The 22,717-nt window shown below is 33.8% G+C and overlaps 1 protein-coding gene across 2 annotated transcripts in view; it reads right to left on the bottom strand.

Annotated features, from left to right (window-relative positions):
* The window catches only part of LOC110467345 (tetraspanin-5-like), a 30,129-nt gene extending 8,649 nt beyond the window's left edge, over positions 1 to 21,480 (bottom strand). For both annotated transcript variants that reach the window (XR_002464846.1, XM_021524459.1), the window contains exons 1-7: positions 21,215 to 21,480; positions 13,060 to 13,254; positions 4,007 to 4,081; positions 2,937 to 3,035; positions 1,615 to 1,731; positions 772 to 822; positions 163 to 279 (exon numbers count right to left, since the gene is read on the bottom strand). Coding sequence is in view for 1 of the 2 variants with exons in the window: in XM_021524459.1 (XP_021380134.1) it covers positions 163 to 279; positions 772 to 822; positions 1,615 to 1,731; positions 2,937 to 3,035; positions 4,007 to 4,081; positions 13,060 to 13,254; positions 21,215 to 21,391 (831 nt within the window). In the remaining variant the exon portion in view is untranslated. The remainder of the gene's footprint in view (positions 1 to 162; positions 280 to 771; positions 823 to 1,614; positions 1,732 to 2,936; positions 3,036 to 4,006; positions 4,082 to 13,059; positions 13,255 to 21,214) is intronic.
* Positions 21,481 to 22,717: the final 1,237 nt, after the last annotated feature.

Below are 22,717 nucleotides of genomic sequence, written 5' to 3'. Positions count from 1 at the left end.
AAGACTGAGTTTGATATTGTATATACCTGTAGGACAGCCATGCCGACCAGTACTGAGGCTACAGGGATAAGACTGAGTTTGATATTGTATATACCTGTAGGACAGCCATGCCGACCAGTACTGAGGCTACAGGGAAAAGACTGAGTTTGATATTGTATATACCTGTAGGACAGCCATGCCGACCAGTACTGAGGCTACAGGGATGAGATTCAGTTCCATCCACTTCTCGCCCTGAGGTATACAGCCGTCTGTATATATTGTCTGACTCCTGATGTTATCCTGAAACACAAAATGTCCTTACTTCATTACATCTTGTCCACATAAGGGTAATTTTTATTATGGTTTAGGAGATACACATGTACTTTATGATTGTGTACAACGACTTAGGGATTTTGCTAAAGCACTTCCAAACGTCTGAAATAAATCAACTTTATCCACTGTAACAGTTATATGTCACGTATCGCCTCCTGCAATACCAGAACCAATGTTGGTATATGTACATGATGTAGTACTGAGACAAAGTCTTCCAACAAAGCCATCTTTCTAAAATGAAAGAGACAACTAGTTTTGTTCAAAGTTCTGACTGATAAGCTATCAGAATAGTTTTACCAGACTAAAGACCTGACCCTGTAGGAAAATCCCTTGCCTTAAAAAAAAAAAATAATGATAAAAAAAGTCTCCTGAATACAGTTCATTTATGATGTACTCAAGAGAACGTCACCCAGTATATGTCTAAAAAGGATAAAACAACAAAGGTGTTTGTGAACTTACATGTGTCGGTTTGGCAATATCAAAGCCACAGTGTCGATTCTGTATAACTTCCTGAAAAGAAAAGAAAGCATTATGAAACGAGGAAGAAAACTACTGAATTCTTAAAAATGACTTGAATTGTTCAACATTTAAATTCAAAGATTTCTTCAAGTGAATCATATCATATTTAAAGACAAAGAAGTCTTCAAGTGACTTATGATGTATTTTATGTCACATATGCATAATTCTATATAAAGGGAAAGATATCATATTTTAAGAAACATTTTTTTATTAAATGATCTTTATGAATAAATATCACTGATTAAAAATTTAATTCCTCAAGTGACTTATGTCACATATGGTGGTAATATCGATAACAAGCAGAAATATTGTTCCTATTTTGATAAAAATACTCTATGAATTTAATTGTAGGAGAACAGTATTTTCATCTTTAGGATTTAAAATGAGAGTACAGAACTGTATTTGCCACAATGAGCATCCCTCCTCCTTTTTCAGGAGGAATTGAAATTATACTGACCCCCAGCCCTACCCCACCCCCACTTCCCAAGTTCTGGTCAATGACTTACAGTACTTACACTTTAAAGCAGAAATCTAAGTCTGTTAAACAGTTCTGGACTGAGTATGAAGTAGATGAAACATTCAATTTCTAAACCAGTATACATGACCGTTGAAAATGCACAACTTTTTCTATCATAACTCACCTTTTATTAAGCAAATAAGCCCCCCCCCCATCTTTAAGCCAATTTATTTTAAGCAACCTGGGTGCTAATTATGACAAATACAGCATACTGGTACTGTCTTATGTAGGTTTTATGCATGAGTACCAGTACTTATACTACTTACATCTGTAGGCTTACAACAGGAAAATGGTACTCCACAAGCCTCGGCCCCCGGGGACGAACAGTTGAAGTATCGGTTACGTTCCCAGTCTCTGTAGTCGGTCATTCCACAACACAACAACTGTAAACATACATCATATAGATAAATCAACCCGGTAAAATATGGAATCTTAATGCTTCTTGCAAACTCGGCTACGGAGAATTTCTCTTTAGGTCATTCAGTAGAGCATCAGACTAGAAAAACAGAGATCCTGGATCTGATCTCTGATAAAACCATTGAAAAAATAATGACCTCTGTTACATTGGAGACAATATATATGAAAAGACCATAAAATATTGACAAGTCAAACTCAGCTTTGCTCTAACAAGCATCACCGATATATACCCCTGGACAAATTCTTTCCTGGGGAACGAAGCAGGTCATCCTGATAAAAATCCGGCTTTTTCCTATAGTTGTGCTAATATTATGTGGGTAGGAGAATTTCTGTTTAGCTTATCTAGTATGGTGTCACACTAATCAAGTTTTAAACTGGAAGCTCTAGGTTTGATATGGAGCAGACGCACTGAAACTGCACAAAGAAATATAATAGTTCAGCGTGAGATCACGATGGTGACTATAAAACTTGCCAATAGTCTTTATCTATACAGGCATATCTTGTAACCTGGTGTTTTAACCTTTTCACCCTTAGGTAACTTTAGTAGACTCTACCATGCATTTATTGGGATGAGACATTTATGGTCTACGGTGGTGAAAGGGTTAATAAAAAGTTTGTCCATCAGCTGTCATAATCTATCATGGAAATTGTGATATTGCGTGTGGCATGAAAGCACTGTGCGTAGGTGAAGGAATCAGGGATGTTACTATCAAGAAAGGAGAGTTTCAAAATTTGAAAATTGTCGGTGTTTCTTTTTGCAAAGCTAACATCACATTCATTTCAAACATTACTGAGACCAGGGAAAGTTCTTGTGATGGACAACCGAAGGCAATGCCTACATTACATAACTAAGGCATACTTAGCTTGATGCAGCAGCTTTTAAAACTATTCGCACATAGTAGCCCTAAGCTGTATAAACTATACAATGCGATTACTGTTACTATCCAGGAAGATTTTAGAATAATAAAGTTTCAAAGTGTTTCTCTCTTGATGACATAATAGTGCACTTGCTTTTATCGCTGGCATGATTACATCAGTAACCAACACTAGTGTATGAGGTCAATCAACATTAAGACCTGCATGTGTAACTTTGGCTACAACCTCAACAACATCATGAGTTCATAGAGAGCATAAAAAGCAGAAGGTAATGATAGTTCAATGTATCACCTACCCAGTCCTCCTGTACCCAGTCGATCAGGTTCTGGAGATCAATATCCTCACGGTAGTTCACAATCATGGTCCTCACCTGCATTTCTATCTCACCCCGAACCTGTCAAATAATCGACCAATCAAAAAACACATCACATCATTCAATATCTCACCCCGAACCTGTCAAATAGTCAACCAATCAAACACATTATAGCATTTCTAAACATTATAGCATTCATTTTGAAAATTATATAGTGCTAGGCAAAGATCCCTGGAAGACCAAGATTCATTTATAAATATGGGATAAAGCAAAAGTTTTTCTCAGTTTTATTGTTTTTTGTTTTTTTAGGTGGAAGGGGGGGGGGGGGGGGGGGGGGGAGGGGAGGATACCATTACATGTATAATGAAATAATACCAATATGATAGAATGGCAGCTGGCATATGAATGTTGAGCTGGCCTTCAGTTGTCGGTGGATCAATATTATAGAGTGTTTCAAATTTCCTGAACACTGACATTATTTTTTGACACCAATTTCAGACAAGCACAATTGAAGCCAAATCCTTGTTCTACATTATAACCTGCACAAAAAAATAGAAATAGCAAAATCTGATTGACAGCATTCTATATTTATCCTGCAATAAGCCCAATTCTGGGTATAAGCATACATGTACAAATGTATATACAATGTATCGCAGTTCAGTTGAAAATGCAAACAAATGCTATTTCATTGTCCAATAATATGTCCTGTGAGTCCTTCTCCTTTTGGGTCAGAGATTATGTGTTTGCCCCATGGGCTTATTGGAGGGTAAATACGGTAATTTGTATACTTTATGGTCAGATTTGATTGTTATAAAGTGCCAAACCATGCTAATGCTGCCACCATTTATCTAACAAAAAATAATTGGCATTATAAAGTGGTTTGGCGATATATGAGGGAGACATAGAAAGGAATTGTTAAGAAACATGAGAAGGGAATCTTTTTGAAATCTGCTGGCGATAAGCGAGGTGACCTATGCTATGTTGGCCATTAAACTGAGGTTTTACTGTTCATTGTAAATATATTGTATGATATGGTGTTACATCTGACATACCCAGTCTTTGTAGACAAACCCCAGGATCCCAATCAACAGCTCCACACAGAATATCAGGCCCACCAACACACAGAACTGAAAAGATAAAATAATCTAAATCAAATGAAGAAAATTTACATTATTATCATAAATTAAACTGGATACAGCGTGCAATTCATGTGGTACATGTAATGCTATATTGATTTTCTGAAATACTTTGATCTTCAAAAGACACCCAAGCAGTTCACGCTATAATAAAAGTACAGTTCATCTGGTATATATGTACTGCATTGCTGTAGGAGATAATGTTGTATGGTTATAGCATGCAAATTAAAGTACCAACACAAACCAAGTAACTGGCTATATCAAAGTTTATCACTCCGGATCATTAAGGAAGAGAGTCCCAGCACTCTGTGTTGTATCTCCAACAAAGAAGAGTTCCAATTTGTTTAGTATTTTTCTGACTTGTAGCTAGCTGCTAGCCAAATTTAATACAGGAATGAAGTGTATATACTATAGAAAAGCATTTATTACAACTTCCTTTCTCATAGATTCTCTGTCACAAGGATTTGATCCACAGACCCCTTAATTATTAGTGGGAGCTGTATTCGCTGTGCTTTATATACAAGTTATTCATTTTTCCCTGCAATTTTTTTTTTATTTTTTTATTTTTTCAAATTTACATGTTTTTATTCAACCTTTTGCATATTATACATTTGACAGTATATTGTACATGTTAAAATTAATATACATTGTATCTGGTATATAAATATATAGATCTGTGAACAATATACAATGAAAATTCCTCTTGACTGCCCATCTTATATTTTTCCTGGACACTGTTTTTATTTTTTTTATTTTTTTATTAATGACTCAGGGAGGTGTTTACTGTATTTTTGTTCCCGTTATGGTATTTAATAAAGTTATCAGGCATTCAAAAGGATTCAGTTAATTTGAATCAGTGGAAGGTTCGAGCACATTTTGATACATCAATTATGTTCATATCGGTGATAAAAAATTACATTTATTTTCTAGAAAAAATATATTAAGTTTTTATAGAAACGTCAATGAATGTTCATGGTGGACAAATGCTCAAAGATATCAAAGAATTTGAAAAATGATGGCATCTATCAATGTATCAGTATATTTCTGATATATTTCATTTGAAGCTTATTCTAAGCTGCCTCTGAACTGAAGTACATAATAGTGCACTTAACATATTTTACAAATTTATTACTTTATGTAATTTTAATTATGTACATTACATAAACTAGAACAGCTGTCATCCAGAGGATAACTAATTACATCATTATTTCACAGCTGAAAAGTTATTTTGCTGTCTTAAGTTGTCTTATTTTAAACAATTAATTCTAAGCTGCCTCTGAAATGCACAACTCCACCAGACGCACTACTAACCAGCAGATGCATTATATGTGCAACATTTAACATTCACGAAATGAACACAACACCAGGTTACTTGTACAATACAGCAGACTTGATTATTATCTATCCCTAGCTTTATCTAGCTGTCGATTTTGTTGCTATGACAAACAGGTCCAGGATTCATTATAACTATTTCTGGATCAGCAGGTGATCAGATGAATGTGGATCTAGTAATGGGATCGGAGCTGGCCATAATAAGTCCCTGAGGCACTCCCAGGTCTCCTGCACGACACAGTCACATAATACTTAGTTGTACTGGTCCGTGATATTATACTGTATGTCCTAATAGTTTCTTTAACATTAATATTTTGTTCTTCTTGTATATGGATAAACTTCAATTTTATATTATTCTGATACACAGATATGTGACTATTAATTGATTCCTTTTTTCTGGGTTAATAAAAGATCAAAAGGTTTGTTGAAAATGTTTTATGTGAAATAACTATGAATTTGTTTTGACCAGCAGGGTACTTGTAGTCGACCACAATAATTAAGGCCAGACAAAAAAAAAATGTTTCCTGTAACATGTTGGAAAAATTTAGGGTAGTTATAGGTAGGTAACAAATTTTATTTTAACAAATAATTTTGTATGGTTTATATATAGGAGAGATAGGAGAGCGATCTTGACTTCAACAGTGCTTCTTTGAAAATTGCCTTAAAAAGTTTAAGGTAGGCACACAAAATTAGTGTAGGCAGGGTTATAAGAGAAACACCAAATATTTTTTGTTTCGCCTTTATTACCTTATATAAATGTGTCATGTCAGAAAACACTTAAGGATCCCTGTCCCACTGTACTGTGGGTTTTCTTATATACGGTAACCTCCCCTTAATTTTCTTTTGCATATAAGGTTAACTGTGTAGGACAGTTTGGTCAGGTTCGCTGACCATTTAGCTCATTGATGGTTAGAGCGACAGTATAACAATAAAAAGTCCAGGGTTCAAATCTAGGTGTACATATCCTCTGCTGAATTTTTACTATCAGAACACTGTTGTTGTTGTTGTTGTTGTTGTTGTTATTGTCGTTATTGTTGTTGTTGTTGTTATTGTTATTGTTGATGTTGTTGTTATTGTTATTGTTGTTGTTGTTGTTATTGTTGATGTTGTTATTGTTGTTATTGTTGATGTTGTTATTGTTGTTATTGTTGTTGTTGTTGTTATTGTTGTTGTTATTGTTGATGTTGTTGTTGTTATTGTTGTTGTTGTTGTTATTGTTGATGTTGTTGTTATTGTTATTGTTATTGTTGTTATTGTTGTTGTTGTTGTTGTTATTGTTATTGTTGATGTTGTTATTGTTATTGTTGTTATTGTTGATGTTGTTGTTGTTGTTATTGTTGTTATTGTTGATGTTGTTGTTGTTATTATTGATGTTGTTATTGTTGTTGTTGATGTTGTTGTTGTTATTGTTGATGTTGTTGTTGTTGTTATTGTTGTTATTGTTGATGTTGTTATTGTTATTGTTATTGTTGATGTTGTTATTGTTATTGTTTTTGTTGTTGTTGTTATTGTTGTTGTTATTGTTGATGTTGTTGTTGTTGTTATTGTTGTTGTTGTTATTGTTGATGTTGTTGTTGTTGTTGTTGTTATTGTTGATGTTGTTGTTGTTGTTATTGTTATTATTGTTGTTGTTGTTGTTATTGTTAATGTTGTTGTTGTTATTGTTGTTATTGTTGATGTTGTTATTGTTGTTGTTATTGTTGATGTTGTTATTGTTATTGTTGTTGTTATTGTTATTGTTGTTATTGTTGTTGTTGTTGTTATTGTTGATGTTGTTGTTATTGTTGTTGTTGTTATTGTTGATGTTGTTATTGCTATTGTTGTTATTGTTGTTGTTGTTGTTGTTGATGTTATTGTTGTTGTTGTTGTTGTTATTGTTGATGTCGTTATTGTTATTGTTGTTATTGTTGTTGTTGTTGTTATTGTTGATGTTGTTGTTATTGTTGATGTTGCTGTTGTTGTTGTTGTTGTTATTGTTGATGTTGTTGTTGTTGTTATTGTTATTATTGTTGTTGTTGTTGTTATTGTTAATGTTGTTGTTATTGTTGTTGTTGTTATTGTCGATGTTGTTATTGTTCTTGTTGTTGTTATTGTTGTTATTGTTATTGTTATTATTGTTATTGTTGTTATTGTTGATGTTGTTATTGTTATTGTTGTTGTTATTGTTATTGTTGTTATTGTTGATGTTGTTGTTGTTATTGTTGTTGTTGTTGTTGTTATTGTTGATGTTGTTGTTATTGTTGTTGTTGTTATTGTCGATGTTGTTATTGTTATTGTTGTTGTTATTGTTGATATTGTTATTGTTATTATTGTTATTGTTGTTATTGTTGATGTTGTTGTTGTTGTTATTGTTGTTATTGTTGATGTTGTTGTTATTGTTGTTGTTGTTGTTATTGTTGATGTTGTTGTTGTTATTGTTGTTATTGTTGATGTTGTTATTGTTGATGCTGTTGTTGTTATTGTTATTGTTGTTGTTGTTGACAATATTTTGTTTGTTTCACTGTTATTACTTTTTCATCGAGTCCCGCACGGCATAAATTTTGTTTCAAAAATGATTTATCAATGATTAATCCATGTATACTCGTCCTGGAAAAACAGTTTACATGTACATGTATATAGTATGCAAACTTCACTATTACAAAACTTGTAAAATTTAAAAACCACCAACATTGTATTATGAAACTATTGCTTTCATTCCTTTTTAGCAGCTTTTTTTCGAAAGGTGTTTTAATCAGGCGCATTGAATATCTTATGAAAAGGTTCATGTAACACAACAATAAAGTGTTTAAACGTGACGTTTCGATGACTTTAGTATGGTTTACACCTTCATCAGACAAATGACACCATGTGTAATGACCCATTTAAAATCTTTAAATTAGATACAACTCCCAGGCTTTTCTCTGATGTAACGATCTGTACACGTTCTCCCGGTCGTCGGAGATGAAAGCAACATGCTCTTTGTACAAATGCCCTACCGCAGCAACAGTAGTGTGACTCAATGCCGTGTGTCTGGCCCTCTGTCTAAATATCTACGACTGTTTAGGGCCGCTCCTCAACACAAAACATACTGGTACAACACTTGCTAATCAACTCATTCTGTACTCATTTTTTTTTTTACGGATGCTTTAAATAGTTAATCTGAATTCAACGAATCAACTCCACAAGAGATTGTGTAGCCTGCTAAATTATTTACATGTACAAGTCTGTATAACTGTGTCCAAACTAGCTACAATTGTAACTATCAATTAAGTTTAAATAGTAACCTGATCACTGCTTGTGGTGTCTACTGAAAGAGTGTAAATATCCACTGTTTAAATAGGTTAAGGAGGCTCCACCCTTTCGCAATTAGCCATCAGAATTCAATGAAAGTTTCACATGATGGTTATGTCACTATGTAGAGATGATTTTATGAAAATCTAAGCACTCCGATAAACTGGGGATTTATTTGTAAAAAATACCGAAAAATTGAATTTTTGTCAAATTCAACACTTTCACATTTTTTGAGCGTGTGGCATTGTTCAAAACTATTACAACAATAAAATAATGAAAAGAAACATTGCTAATCAACCCTACAAATATTTTATTTATCATAAAATATCTACAACATGTTACAAAAAGCGTTTTTTATTGAAACTATATGGATAAAAGTTACTAAATACAAGCCAAAATCAAACAGGACACATAGTTACATACAAAAAGAGTGAAAAATTGAACCAAATACACACAAAGTCTTTATAATTAATTTATTTTACATTTTACAATTATTTTGATCCTGATGAGAGTTGTCTACCTTGAAAAAAATCGGAACTTTTTGCAGAGGGATAGAATTTATACAATGACACTTATTTTATTTAATATACCAAAAACGACGGAAATAAATTAAATTACTATATTTATTTGTCAATTTACTGTTCTTTTATGGAACAAAATTACTCTCAATCATGTACACTTTGGACATCATTCCATAGCCTGCTTACGCATGGTATATTAACATGTCAGGTACATATGTAACCATAGGCTATCGCATGGTATGCCGTTATTATGTGCACGCACATGCACTTGCATTTTATAGGGATCTTGATATTTTACAAACCACTATTTTCACAGAGTTATTGTAATTGCATTTGTGAACCGATTTTTCTGACAGAGCGTAACTCGCTCGACAACAAAAGTCGCAGCGACCAAGAGCTTTTGAACTACTGTTAGCATGTGATACGTACAGGTGAGGTCGGTAAACAAAACACATCAGTCTGCATTCCAGGCGCCTCATATACGACCTTCTTGAAGTCGTCTGATCGTATGTCAGTGTTTTCCCCGTGAGTTAATTAATGTCTTTGTATCATAAGCTTTAATTCTGAAGTACGTGTGATTACACATTTCCAAGTGAAGTCTAGATATCGGGTGTTAACATATCACGTCACGCACGTGTACTATTGTTAACCCGGTGTTACTATAATTTACACTACGGTAATGGAATGCCCGATACGCAATACGGAAATGACGACACGAAAATACGACAAGAAAAACATGTGTATTACGAAGGGTAGAAACTCCTTAACTGTATATTCCAGAAAAAAAAGAAAAAAAACAACAACTGTATATTCCAGTATTAATTGATCTTCTTGAACCATATCTACCCTCTAGTTTTTCTCATAGTCATATTTATCAATACCAAAACAAGAGAATGCTACAATATTTAACAAGTAGATTTATTAATAATACTTTAACAGATAATATATGCTTAGATGGATGTTAAAATTTCCGGCAGGATTTAATTTAGACTGTGCAGGTCTCTTTTAGTTTTAAATACATTACATTTAATTAGGTCTCTAGATATCTGTATATATTGTTATCTTTATACTGCAATTAATTGGATTTCTTTATATTAATAAAGTGTAAAATGTATATGACACAGGTACATTAATTGTTTGAAAGGTGTAAAATGTATATAATGTTATACATTAAACTTCTGGCTGACTAAGAGAAGCCTCTAGCATGTTTGAAAAAAAAAAAAAATAGAACATTTTTTAACCGATTTAGACTTCCTTTTATATTGTAAACTTTATAATTAAACTGTTCTGTTAGCTAATTAAGCTTCTCTTTATAGTAATTACTAGGAAATTAAAACAACTTAGCCACCACAAATCTGGTATACATTTGACAAGTCCTTTTTGGAGTGAACAAAGAATTTATCACATTCATTTATTACTTTTACAATCAAAAAGTAATCTTTAAAGCTATATCACCTTTTTGCTCAAGTCCAATGAATTGATTACATAGAACAGCCTATACTGTGATATTTTAAATCATTATTTTATCAAATATATTATTGTCAGTACTTTTTAGACATTTTGTATTTTGCCATATCGATGTTTCCTCCAATAGACAAGTAGGAAAGGGTTTGTAATTTATAAGCACATACAAAGAAGTATTGAACCATTTGTCCTTCTGTGTGACGTCTGGATCTTATACCCTAAAAAAAGATCAAAGTGACCTAATCATGTAGTAAAAATATAAACTTTATTCATTTTACAACAATTATGTAACAAGTTATTTCAACTTATATTAATCAGTCTTGTTAGCCCGGACGTTAGCGCGCAGGGGGGGTCTTATTGTGGGAGGAAACCGGAGTACCTGGAGAAAACCCAAGTGGTCGGGCAGGTGACCCCATAACTTTTCACGTCCGATCAGGGAATCGAACCCCGGCCGCCCTTGGTGAAAGGCAATTGCAAGTGCGCTATCCACTGAACCTAAGGATTCACCCCTAAATCATGTAGTAACTTCCTGCTAAAGATTATTTATATATCCATCACTTATCTCAGGTTTGAAGATTTTACATTATGAGAAAGTAAAATTAATTTATAGATAATTCTTAAAGAAGCATGCGGGCCTCCTCTTATACCCTAAAAGATCACAGTGACCTAATCATGTAGTAACTTCCTGCCAAGATATATCCATCACTTATCTCAGGTTTGAAGTTTTTACAATATGAGAAAGTAAAATTAATTTATAGATAATTCTTTAGGAAGCATGTGGGCCTGGGTCACTCAAATCTTAAATTTGGCCTCTCCTATTTTTCATTTTTCTTAAAATTTTACAGAAAAGGACTCCTGACTTTTTATATTTACCAAAATGTTGTTAAAAATGGCCCATTACTCTAGGTCTCGGATATTCCAGGTTTTACCCTGTAAGTTTTGGCCCCGGCAGTTACAAGGACAGTTTCTTTTTTAATGTTTATTGATCCCTTCTACATATATTCAAGGATACGGTTTTCAGAATTTGTTTTCTTTCAACTTAATAATTACAATACGTGAGATAGGATTTCTAACACTGTGCAATAATAATGCATAAAAATTGAAGACCAGACGGCAGGGTGACATTTAAATTTGAAACCACAAACATAATGTCAATGCTACAACCCTTTATTTCTACCCAGAACAATAATCGTCCTGTTTATAGCCAGTGTTGTAATCATACAGTCTGCGTATATAGACGTACAGTGGATAGACACACAGTAACTTACAAACTGTCACACTGATTATAGTGTTACAGTATTTACATAAGTTTGATTTAATGTTGGGATAGCGGTTTATTGTGTACCGACCCAGAATATATATTTATTGCTTTCAATAAAACCGAGATAAAATAGGTGAATTATATTTACATAGAAAATCAAAATAAACAAATCTATCATGAAAGGTTATTATATTAAAACAAGGCAAAGTATTGTGATCAATCTATATAGTCCCCCATCAACAGACAAACTTCTGTATCGAAAAATTAACAAAGGCCCTTAACTCTAAATATAGCAGGGCATGACACCCAATTTCAGCATACAAACTTTGACAATTTCAATTTTACTGTTTATATGAGATATGCCCTGGAAATCACCAGCCAAAGATGTATATACATGTACAAACAATTTGCCAATTTTAACTCATTCACCCCTGAAGACACATTTGAACTCTTCCAATTCAATGGTTGGAATAGTTCATTATGAAACTTCAGGGGTGAATGAGTTAAGGTGACAGTACATATATAAATATATGTAAGAGAAATGCCCCAAAAAATCAAAGCCCTGACAGCTGGGTGACAGAGAGACGAAGTGTAATCTTATAATGTATAGTTCCCTTAAACCAAAGGATATTGAAACACTTCACAGATAATTCTAGCTGTAGATAAAGAGTAAATGAATATTTTTCTTTATGACTGATCTCAAACTTACAAATTGATTGATTTCTGTACATGAGCCCACGTACGGGACTCAAATACAGTATAGCCAACAAGGATATATATATATTTATCTTTTGTCAATGAAAGTCATTGGAAGATTCAAAACTGAATTTGAACTATTGTATTTTAATACTGTGCATTAACCTGTGAATACAAATGTTTCACATACTACAGGTACATGTATGTACATATTCGATCAATTCAGACAGGGGATGGGGTGGGGGGGAAGTGAGGCAAATTCCTTGTCGCACCCCTAAAGAGGCTTAATTACTGTTTGTAAAATAGCTATCGTACATGTATGTACTTACAGACAATCTGTGCACATGTGCCAACTATACATGTACTGTTAGATGAGCATGCTTCTGTTTATGAGGAACACTTAAGATATAATGTACAGGACTTACAAAAGTGAGCAGACATGTGTTTTCCCTGAGAGCGCCGACACAGCCGGAGAACCCGATGATAAATATGACCAGACCGATCAGGATGAAGAATAGTGCGGGGTCAAGGGTGATGTTGGTCATTTTGTTGATATTGTTGAACATGTCTTTTTCCGTCCATGCCCACAGTCCGATGGCCAACACTGTCGCTCCGATCAACTGAAACATAAACAACACAACTCATCATTGCATTAATTCATACATATTTCCATTGATAGAGGATACGCTGGTGACATGACTACGGTCGAGTTTCGATAATTTTGCTATATTAATTATTGTGAGACAGCTGAATTACCATGATAATTATACAAAAGACCAATCATTCTCCTGAAATACTGGCTACATATGTACAGGAGATGGAAAATGTAACAGATTCAAACCCAAGACCTCAGAACTCTTGGCAGATACTTTTACAAATTGAGCTACCAGTGCACGTGGGTCTCCTGCAGGTCAACATTTACTACCTAACCCCCTCCACCCCTTCAACCCATCCCTCTTATTTAGGCAAAAAGAACAAGCAAAATTTGTGCCTACTCTTAAACATTTTTGAGACAGGAAACAAACATGGTTTTTTTGTTTGGCCTAATAACTCTTCACCGAAAATTCCCCTTTTCTTATCTTAAATATTTTCCATATTGGGAACAAATATCCAGACATATATACTGTCATGTTTACGTTACAGGTGGTAACTATGTACATATGCATATGGTAACTATGTTCATATATAGATACTGTTGTTCATATATTAATTATAGAAAACATGTTCAACATAAAAGCTGGATAAATATATACATCCCAATAGGCAAGTTGTTCTCCGGTCCATTATATAAAGATTGAGAAAATGAACCAACTAAATTGAGTTTTGTTTTTTCTTTCTCATAGCCTCAGCACAGGCCTTTCCTTAAATGACCTTAGCTGTCGATATGACATTAAACTCTTTAAACCCAAACCATCTTGTTTTGATGCTGGGCAATAATAATCTTAGAGTACGAAGGACAGAAAGAATTACACTGACCTCAATAACCATCTTATATATATATATCTATCTATCTTAAGAGTTTGGCTTAAATTATGAAGTCATCAGTTACTCTTACAGAGAAGCTGGATCGAAGCACTGAATATGCTGTGTTGGTATATAAGATATACTGTATATATATATGTGTGTGTACACATACAAGCTTGTTTGCCTATCATTAGCACTTATAGTGTAAACACTTTGTAGCAATTATTACGGCAGTCTTAACTTTTGCAGCAAAACAAGACGGATGGTTCTCAACTCATCAACCAGCTGTTTAAGCGACTATATAGCTAAAGCTATAGCACTGGTTCATTCAATATTTAAGTATACACAGCAAAAACATATATTGTGTAAAAACAACAATTCTGGGGGATTGCTTTTAATAATTTGTTTATCCAAAATCCACCCACGTTAATTGCACATTACACAAATTATTTACTGATGATATCAATTCCCTATCTCAAAAAAAAAAAAGTATCTTTGGGTAAGTGAAATGATAATAGACATAAATTTAAGAATTTATCAGCAGTTCAAAAGTTATAGCCCAGACAACTATTAAAATGAATTAAATTTGATTTTAACTCTAATTTATATTATGTAATTAAGGTTGAGACCTCCAGTACTCTGTGTAAAATGTAATATCTTCAACAAACACAAAATCTAAATTGTTCAGCATTTTTCCGTCTTGAAGTTACTACATGTATGTAATAATAGAAGAAATAGATTCATTATCATATTTTCCCTTTATTTGTAAAAACATATCCTCCACTATTGGGATCTGAACCCCAGGTCACCAGTGACAGCTTCTATATATATATATATCAGAAAGCAAGGAGCTTATCGTAATTTGTTTCATCAATACTTCTGTACTTTTCAGCAACATCACTGGGAATAATTGCCTTAATTAAACTTCCTAAAATTCCCAACAAACTATAATTGTGTACGAGTTAGACACAGTTGGAATTACATATCTAATTGGATAACATGTAAATGCAGAAAGAAGTTAGGACTCTACACCGACTACCTAGGTATGTATGACAGCACTCTAGTAACAGCCCAAAGTTCTAGTGCTGACACTTAACTCATTCACCCCTACGTTTTTAAACTGGACCTGCCAAGTTTTTGATATGGTAAGGTTCAAACGTGGTTTTGGGGGTGAATGGGTTTATTAACTGTCATATTATCAGAATGGCTTGTTCCTTTTTACAAGACCAAGAGTCAAATGTCTGTATTATAAAATGTAGCAATCATGACAATAACTCATTATGCAAAAAAATATTATTTTTCTTGTGTCTTCTATATATATGGTGATGACAGGATCACTTTCCTATTCTGAGAAAGAAAAAAAAGTTCAGAACCAATTTATATTAGGCTTTTAGAAAAATTTGGTGCCATATTGTAAGTTCAAGGACCTGTGAAGCAGGACATTATTCCTATTTTGTCTTCCATTACAATTTATGTTCAAATGTTGATAAGAAAACTTATTGTAAGATTGGTTTGGTTTTATTTTGTTTAACGTCCTATTAACAGCTAAGGTCATTTAAGGACGGCCTTCCCAGTGTGTGCATGATGCATGCGTGTAGTGTATGCGTGTGTATTTTGGGAGGCTGCCATATGTTCGTGTTTGTCTTCTCGTGATAGCGCGGAACTGATGCCGACTTTATAGTGCTACCTCACTGAAACATACTGCCGAAGACACCCAGCGGGACGCCCCACCCGGTCACATTATACTGACAACGGGCGAACCAGTCTATTGCAAGAACTAAAAGACAATGTGAAAATGTCATTTGTTGAGAAGAAGTCACAGAAACTAAGAATACAATTAGCAGAGTATTGCAAGCAATCCAAAGTCCCCTACCTTTGGATGAAGTTTAAACAGTATCAAAATTGAACAAAGATTTCTATAACTCTGTGATGTCAGTATGAAACATGTGCACTATACTATCCAAGATAAAGTCACATACAAAACATATACATGCCAACCCCGGATACACAGAAAGAGGGTGATGACACTCTTTTGAATTTAAAAAAAAAGGGTCATAGCACGTGGCGTTCTTTTTTGCAACAAATATAAAAAAAAGTAGATATTAAATTAGTATTTTAATGATGCAAAAGAGAAGTTTTATAGCAACATCAAAATTTGGCAGTTGTATGTCAAAGATTATTCCAGATATACCATGGACAAAGTGACATACTGTGAGCAAAGAGGCCATAACTCTGTGTATTGTATGGCACAAAACTCATTGTCAGCTTGTGACCTGTGCACTATTCTGTCTTTGCATATAGCAGAGTTATCTTCTCTTGTGAGCAGGTATTGATTGTTACGTGATCATTGGTTTGTGTGAGAAAATTACGTCGTTTTCTCAAAAATTGATGACGTTACTCTCAGAAACAAATGACGTAACAATCAATACCTGCTCCCAAGAGCAGATAATTCTGCATTACGAAAAGACGGATAACCATCCAAGGATAAAGTTCAATACAAAGTTTAGCAGTTGTATTTTCAAAGATTATTCGAGATATACCATGGACAAAGTCTGTGAGCAAAGGGCCATAACTCTGTATATACATGCAGTAGGGCACTAAAGTAATTTTCACCTTGTGACATGTGCACTATCCAAAGATCAAGTTGCATACAAAATTTGGCAGTTGTTTGTCAAAGATTTTTCGAGATATACCATGGAAAAAGTGACATACTGTGACCAAAGGGCCATAACTCTGTATATACAGTTGGCACAAAACCATATAAAAGTACATACAGTTGTTATGGTAGAAGCAGATCATGGTCTATAGCGGATCACTTGGAAGACTAAAAGTTAGCATAGCCAATCAGAAATTTGATAAAAGTGTATGCTTTGTACATTCTAGAAATTAAAATATATAGTCAATGTATCTGGTAGCCATAAGTTTTCAGAAATTGTGTGTATCGTTTCTTTGCCGAGTGATTCGCTACTGCTGTAATAACTGTATGCAACACTCAACCATCCAAATAAGAACCTAGATACAAAATTTGTCAATCGTAGTTGAAAAAGTATATGAAATATGCCCGGACAAATTGATATACAAACGAATGGATTAAATGCAAACTGATAGTCCCCTCCGGCAGTAGAACTTGTGTGGGAGGCCAATAATATTTAATTACAGTTATAATGTTCCATGCTTTCAGAACATTGAACTTGTTAAATTACGTTAATGTAATTTTAATCTTGGAATTTTCTTTGAAGGTTCGTATTCCGTGAAGTGCTCATAGATAAAGTTTTGTATCGCACCATGACGCACATAAAAAAAAGGTTTCTAAAGATTTAAATGGGAAAGAACTATGGTCCAGATCCCACAGGTAGATGAAGAAACAAATATTGATCTGTATTTCAATGACATAGTTGTTCTACAGAATGTATATGTAGGTACTAGATGTATACAGCATATATATATTGATGTTAGGAAGCAAGTGACATCTAGATATAGGTTATCATTAGATTCACACTATTGATCAAGAGTGTCATAGTATATATGTAGCTACTGTATTTACTTGGTTACTGTGGTGACAAGATAAACAATTGGTATATATATCCGTTGTGGAGTATTCCCATAATAGTATTGATCACATTTTCTGCAACGTTATAGATTTCCAATAATGCTCATAAAATTTTCATTATTTTCTTTAAAAACATTCTGCGTGATATCCCTGTGTGATAGCTAGCTAGCAATAGATATAAAATATTTTGATAACTCTTAGTGTTTTTATCAATGGTATATAATCTCACATGAAGAGATAGTCAATAATTCACATGCCAGGAGACTTTTATTCGAGATGTAGCTTCCTATTGTTATCGGATTCAATTTGCTACATGTTTTATCCATTAAATATTCATGAAATGAAACATCAGACGAATGATGAACTCATCGGTATCTACACAGCTGCTGTGTTAAATCATGTTGACAATTCTGCAGGATAATTCAATAAAACATAAATGCACTGTGCTTGTGTTCCATAAATAACAAAACAGTTAATTAAACACTGAAATTGACAAGCAGATTTTAGCAAAAAAAAAATAAAAAAAAATGTTCTCAACTCTTTGTGATTTTCATTTCTATTAGCAATTGCATATTTAAAATAGGGCCTTGCCGCCGGTGGCCTTCTTTCAAAATCCTGTATTCTAGGAAACCTACATGCATGATACATTGATTTAATTAATATCCAGGTCCTGTAGACTTGATCCTCTGAGTAAGTATGCACTGATTCATATATATATATATATATATATCAGTCTCAGTGTGAAAAGCAGAGTTGATATCTGTGGTTTTTAGCTAATTTTTTTCTCTGCCAAAAAATGTATAACCATCATAAAATTGTCATACAATGTGTGACGAAATTAGGTTACCCTCGTTAGTATAATTAATTAAGACTAAATTTAGTCTCCGTGACTAAAATAGTGACGTTTATCAATTATTCATTTATTGTCTGTGATTAAATACATAGTGGTGTTTCAGCTGTTTCATATATATATATATATCTGCAGTGATCCATCTACAATTTATTTTAGTGAATCCTTTTTAACTGTAATGCTAAAAGCAATGAGTCCCACAATGATAGATTTAACTATTTCCAGAAATTCTGTGAGTCCCATCAAAATTCTATGAGTACAGGACTCAGGACTCGCATGTAGATTTATCACTGATATCTGTATCCTATATGTATTTTTTTTTTTTAAATCTGTTAAAAAATGCTGAATAAAAGTTAATGAAAAGCCTGGTGTTCATCAATTATTATCTATAATCATATATAGTGCAGAGACGTACATATATACATACTACTGGTTTTATATGTCTCTGATAAGCGATATTTCAGCTTTTTCTGATCATTATTTCAGATGTGATTTTACACAAGTTGGTTGGTTAAAAATTGTCAAGCAGAAGTTAATTACTGAAGAGACTGGAGTTTCAAGTTAGCAATCACCAGTCGCACAGTTACTTCAATAAACACATGGCTAAGCAACATTGCTCTCCCATCTGATTGAAGCTGTAATTATGTCTCAAACTCCATTTCAGTTTATTCCATATATTGCTAATTTAAAGGATTTTTTGAGTATTAGAGGCATGTCCTATAGTTTAAGACAACACTTAGTGTGACTTTGCTTTTGATCACAGTATACTGCAAGAGTACTACAGGTACAAAAAAGTTTATTTTATCAGACACACATTTTAGCAAATTATTGCAATTTTTAACAGATTAGCCCATTGATGAATTGTCAAGCTTACAATATATATATATAAAAGAAAACTATAAACGAAAACTTGAATTAGCTAAAATGACCACTAATACACTACTAGTATCTTTCGAAGATCTGAACCTTCTTTTTTTATCCTTTGAATTTTGTCTGAGTTGAAATTGATTTTAAATAAACCTTAATTCTCCTGACATGTAGATATATAGCCATTAATGGCACTAAGATACTTTCACTTAAAAAATGTCCTCATTTATCAGGAATCGAATACATTACAAACAAAAAATACCTATTCCTGGGCAAAAATGCTAAGTCATATACATCCTGTGTTTGCATATTGTTGACCACAGAATATGTTGGCTTTAGAACTCAAAAGGCATATCATTCAATGACCCTCATCAATTATTTTGAGACTAAATCCTATGACTGCCATCATAGAGTCTCTGTGACTAAATCAATTACTATCTTCCATTAGTCTCTATAACTGGATCAAAGACATTTTTCTCTGTGACTTAATAGCAGTGACCCTCGCCTATTTTCTGTGACTAAATCGGTGAAACGTGCACCCATTCATTATTCTCTGTGACTAAATCAGTGACACCCATTCATTATTCTCTGTGACTAAATCAGTGACACCCATTCATTATTCTCTGTGACTAAATCAGTGACACCCATTCATTATTCTCTGTGACTAAATCAGTGACACCCATTCATTATTCTCTGTGACTAAATCAGTGACACCCATTCATTATTCTCTGTGACTAAATCAGTGACACCCATTCATTATTCTCTGTGACTAAATCAGTGACACCCATTCATTATTCTCTGTGACTAAATCAGTGACACCCATTCATTATTCTCTGTGACTAAATCAGTGACACCCATTCATTATTCTCTGTGACTAAATCAGTGACACCCATTCATTATTCTCTGTGACTAAATCATTGACCCTTGTCTATTTGTCTCTGTGACTATCACAGTAATGCAGTGACCCAGAGTTCTCAATTTTTTTCTCAGTTGCTGAATCAGTGACTCTTTAAGGCTCACCCATTATTTATTATCAGTGGAAAGTCATGGACTTGGTTGCTAAGTCCAATTGTGATCACATTTCCAAATAGTTGAACATTGTGTTATGTGTCTTATTGTGACTTACTGTATAACTAAATCTGTCATTCATTCAGCTTCAGTGATTTTTGTAGATTTTTTTTCAGAAGAGTACTATTGCTGATCATAACCAACCTTTTGATTGTTGTATAATTAGTAACATAATTAAAACTGCTAAGAGATGTGCTAATAGTTGGTCCTCACAAAGTTGATGAGTCCACAGGTAAAGAATGAGTGCAGGACTCCCAAGTGGGGGAAAAGTGAGGAAAATGGTGAAAGTACATGATTTTTAAACTTTTCAGGGTGGGGGGTTTCCTGAAGCCCCCCAAAAAACTCTGGATCCGCAACTTTCTTTATTCTTAGTGGACTGGATAATAGAATATTCCCAAAAAGAAGAAGCTTAGTACATGTACATATATGTATTAGTAGGTTGGACTGGCGCACACAATCTATATATAATCATAAATAAGTAATCCATGAAAAATTCAGGATACTCCATACATACATATATACACAATCACAATGTAAACGTACACAGCATCCATAACATATATCCCCGATTTGCTCCTTTTAGGGACAACGTGATGACTTTGGCAAATATTACATACATGTATGATTACACCAGGGATGCGTAGTGGACATCCCTGATTACACTTAAAGGTATTTTTCAAAACGATAGTTGCACCTCTAATATGAAACCTATACTGATACAGATAAAGACAAGCAATACTTGTAGCGCTCACCACATGGTCAGTGCTCATTGTTTACTTACCCAAAACAAAACATTGAATCCAAACATCAAATATTTGATACAGCAGCTGACTTCAGACTTATCCCTCCGAGGGTTCCGCACCATCGCGGCGTCTTTTCCTCTACTCATGGTCAAGCTGACATGTGCCTCGTCTTTAAAACCCCTGTTTCGCGACACAGAACGTTGTCGGGTGGTCATGCACAGCGACTCTGTGACAGTAGACTATAACTCACTCCATCTGGAAAGCAGGCCTATGCCCTCTCACCTTTCTTAACCGGAAGTGGTACAAATCAGACAGGCGCTTAAACGGAGGACCGATTGATAAATCAAAACAAACCATATTCAATATTAATTGTCATACCTACTGCTTTGTAACAATAAATCATTCTTCCGAATTACATCTTAATTCACGCCAGCATCATCGAATATATTTAACCGATTAAACAAAATACCGTTCAAAATATCTTCAGGGTCGATGAGACGTTTGGCGATAAAATAAAGCACCTCTTTACCTGTTGCAGACGACACTCGAAACAAGTTTTGTTTGTTAATTATGTCAACCGATGATCGTTTGCGGATGTTCAAGGATTACAAGGATTATCAACATGTATTGAATTTTATTTACGTACTCTGGATAGGTTATATCAACTGTACACACCGATTTAGGTAAAGGCCGAAACAATTTGGTTTATGTTGTAAGGGAGGTAACCCCTATTGAATTAGTGTGTATTGTCCGTTGCTCTGTTAGGTCCCAGGTTAAATAATTTCATTTCTGACAACATATATTTTTCTTTCCTGTTCCCTGTTGTACATACTCATATTTCAATGTTTGCGGGATTCCTCAAGTTACAGTAAATACATATAAAACGTAATACGTTTTATTTGTATGAGGTTACATATAAAATCTTTGAAAAACTAGATCAACTCATTTCAATGATAGACGTAAACTAAAATTAAAATGTCTTGGAGGAATAAATATGGGCATATACTATTTTTGTGCTTTTATTGGCCGTAAATGGCTGTTGTTGAATTAACCATGTTGTACCACTGTTCAAAGAACTTCCTTTTCAGTTGCTTTATAAGTACTTGTTTAGTCAGTCTAGCTCAGTTATTTTGTCTGGAAATGTATCTTGATACACGTCTTAGAAAATGGTTGAGTGTTTTGCAGTTTCTTGTAAGTTCTCCATGTAACAGATCCATTCAACAGACCATATAGGTCTGGCTTGAGTTAGAACAGAACATTCATGGCTAGCTTCTTTATACTGGGTATTATGTGATGTATATGAACATAATTATATCTTTTCTTCAATTTGTTTTCTATGCTTTATTTTTTTTTATCAATTACTGATGTACTAATATTTCTCTAAGATGAATAAAAGTGTTATTTTTTGTCGCGACAGTAACTTTAGTGCTCCTTGTCTTGTTTGGTACAATTGAGAAATGGGCAATGTCATCTACGAAGTCAAGATATGTAGTCTAGCTGCTACGCTTCAGTCAATGGCCTACCACTAGCATTGATTCACA

Source organism: Mizuhopecten yessoensis, unplaced genomic scaffold (genome assembly GCF_002113885.1).
Source record: "Mizuhopecten yessoensis strain PY_sf001 unplaced genomic scaffold, ASM211388v2 scaffold11171, whole genome shotgun sequence".
Classification (NCBI taxonomy): Eukaryota; Metazoa; Mollusca; class Bivalvia; order Pectinida; family Pectinidae; genus Mizuhopecten; species Mizuhopecten yessoensis.
The sequence above is the reverse complement of the archived record's forward strand: the minus strand, read 5'-3'. Positions and strand labels throughout refer to the sequence as shown.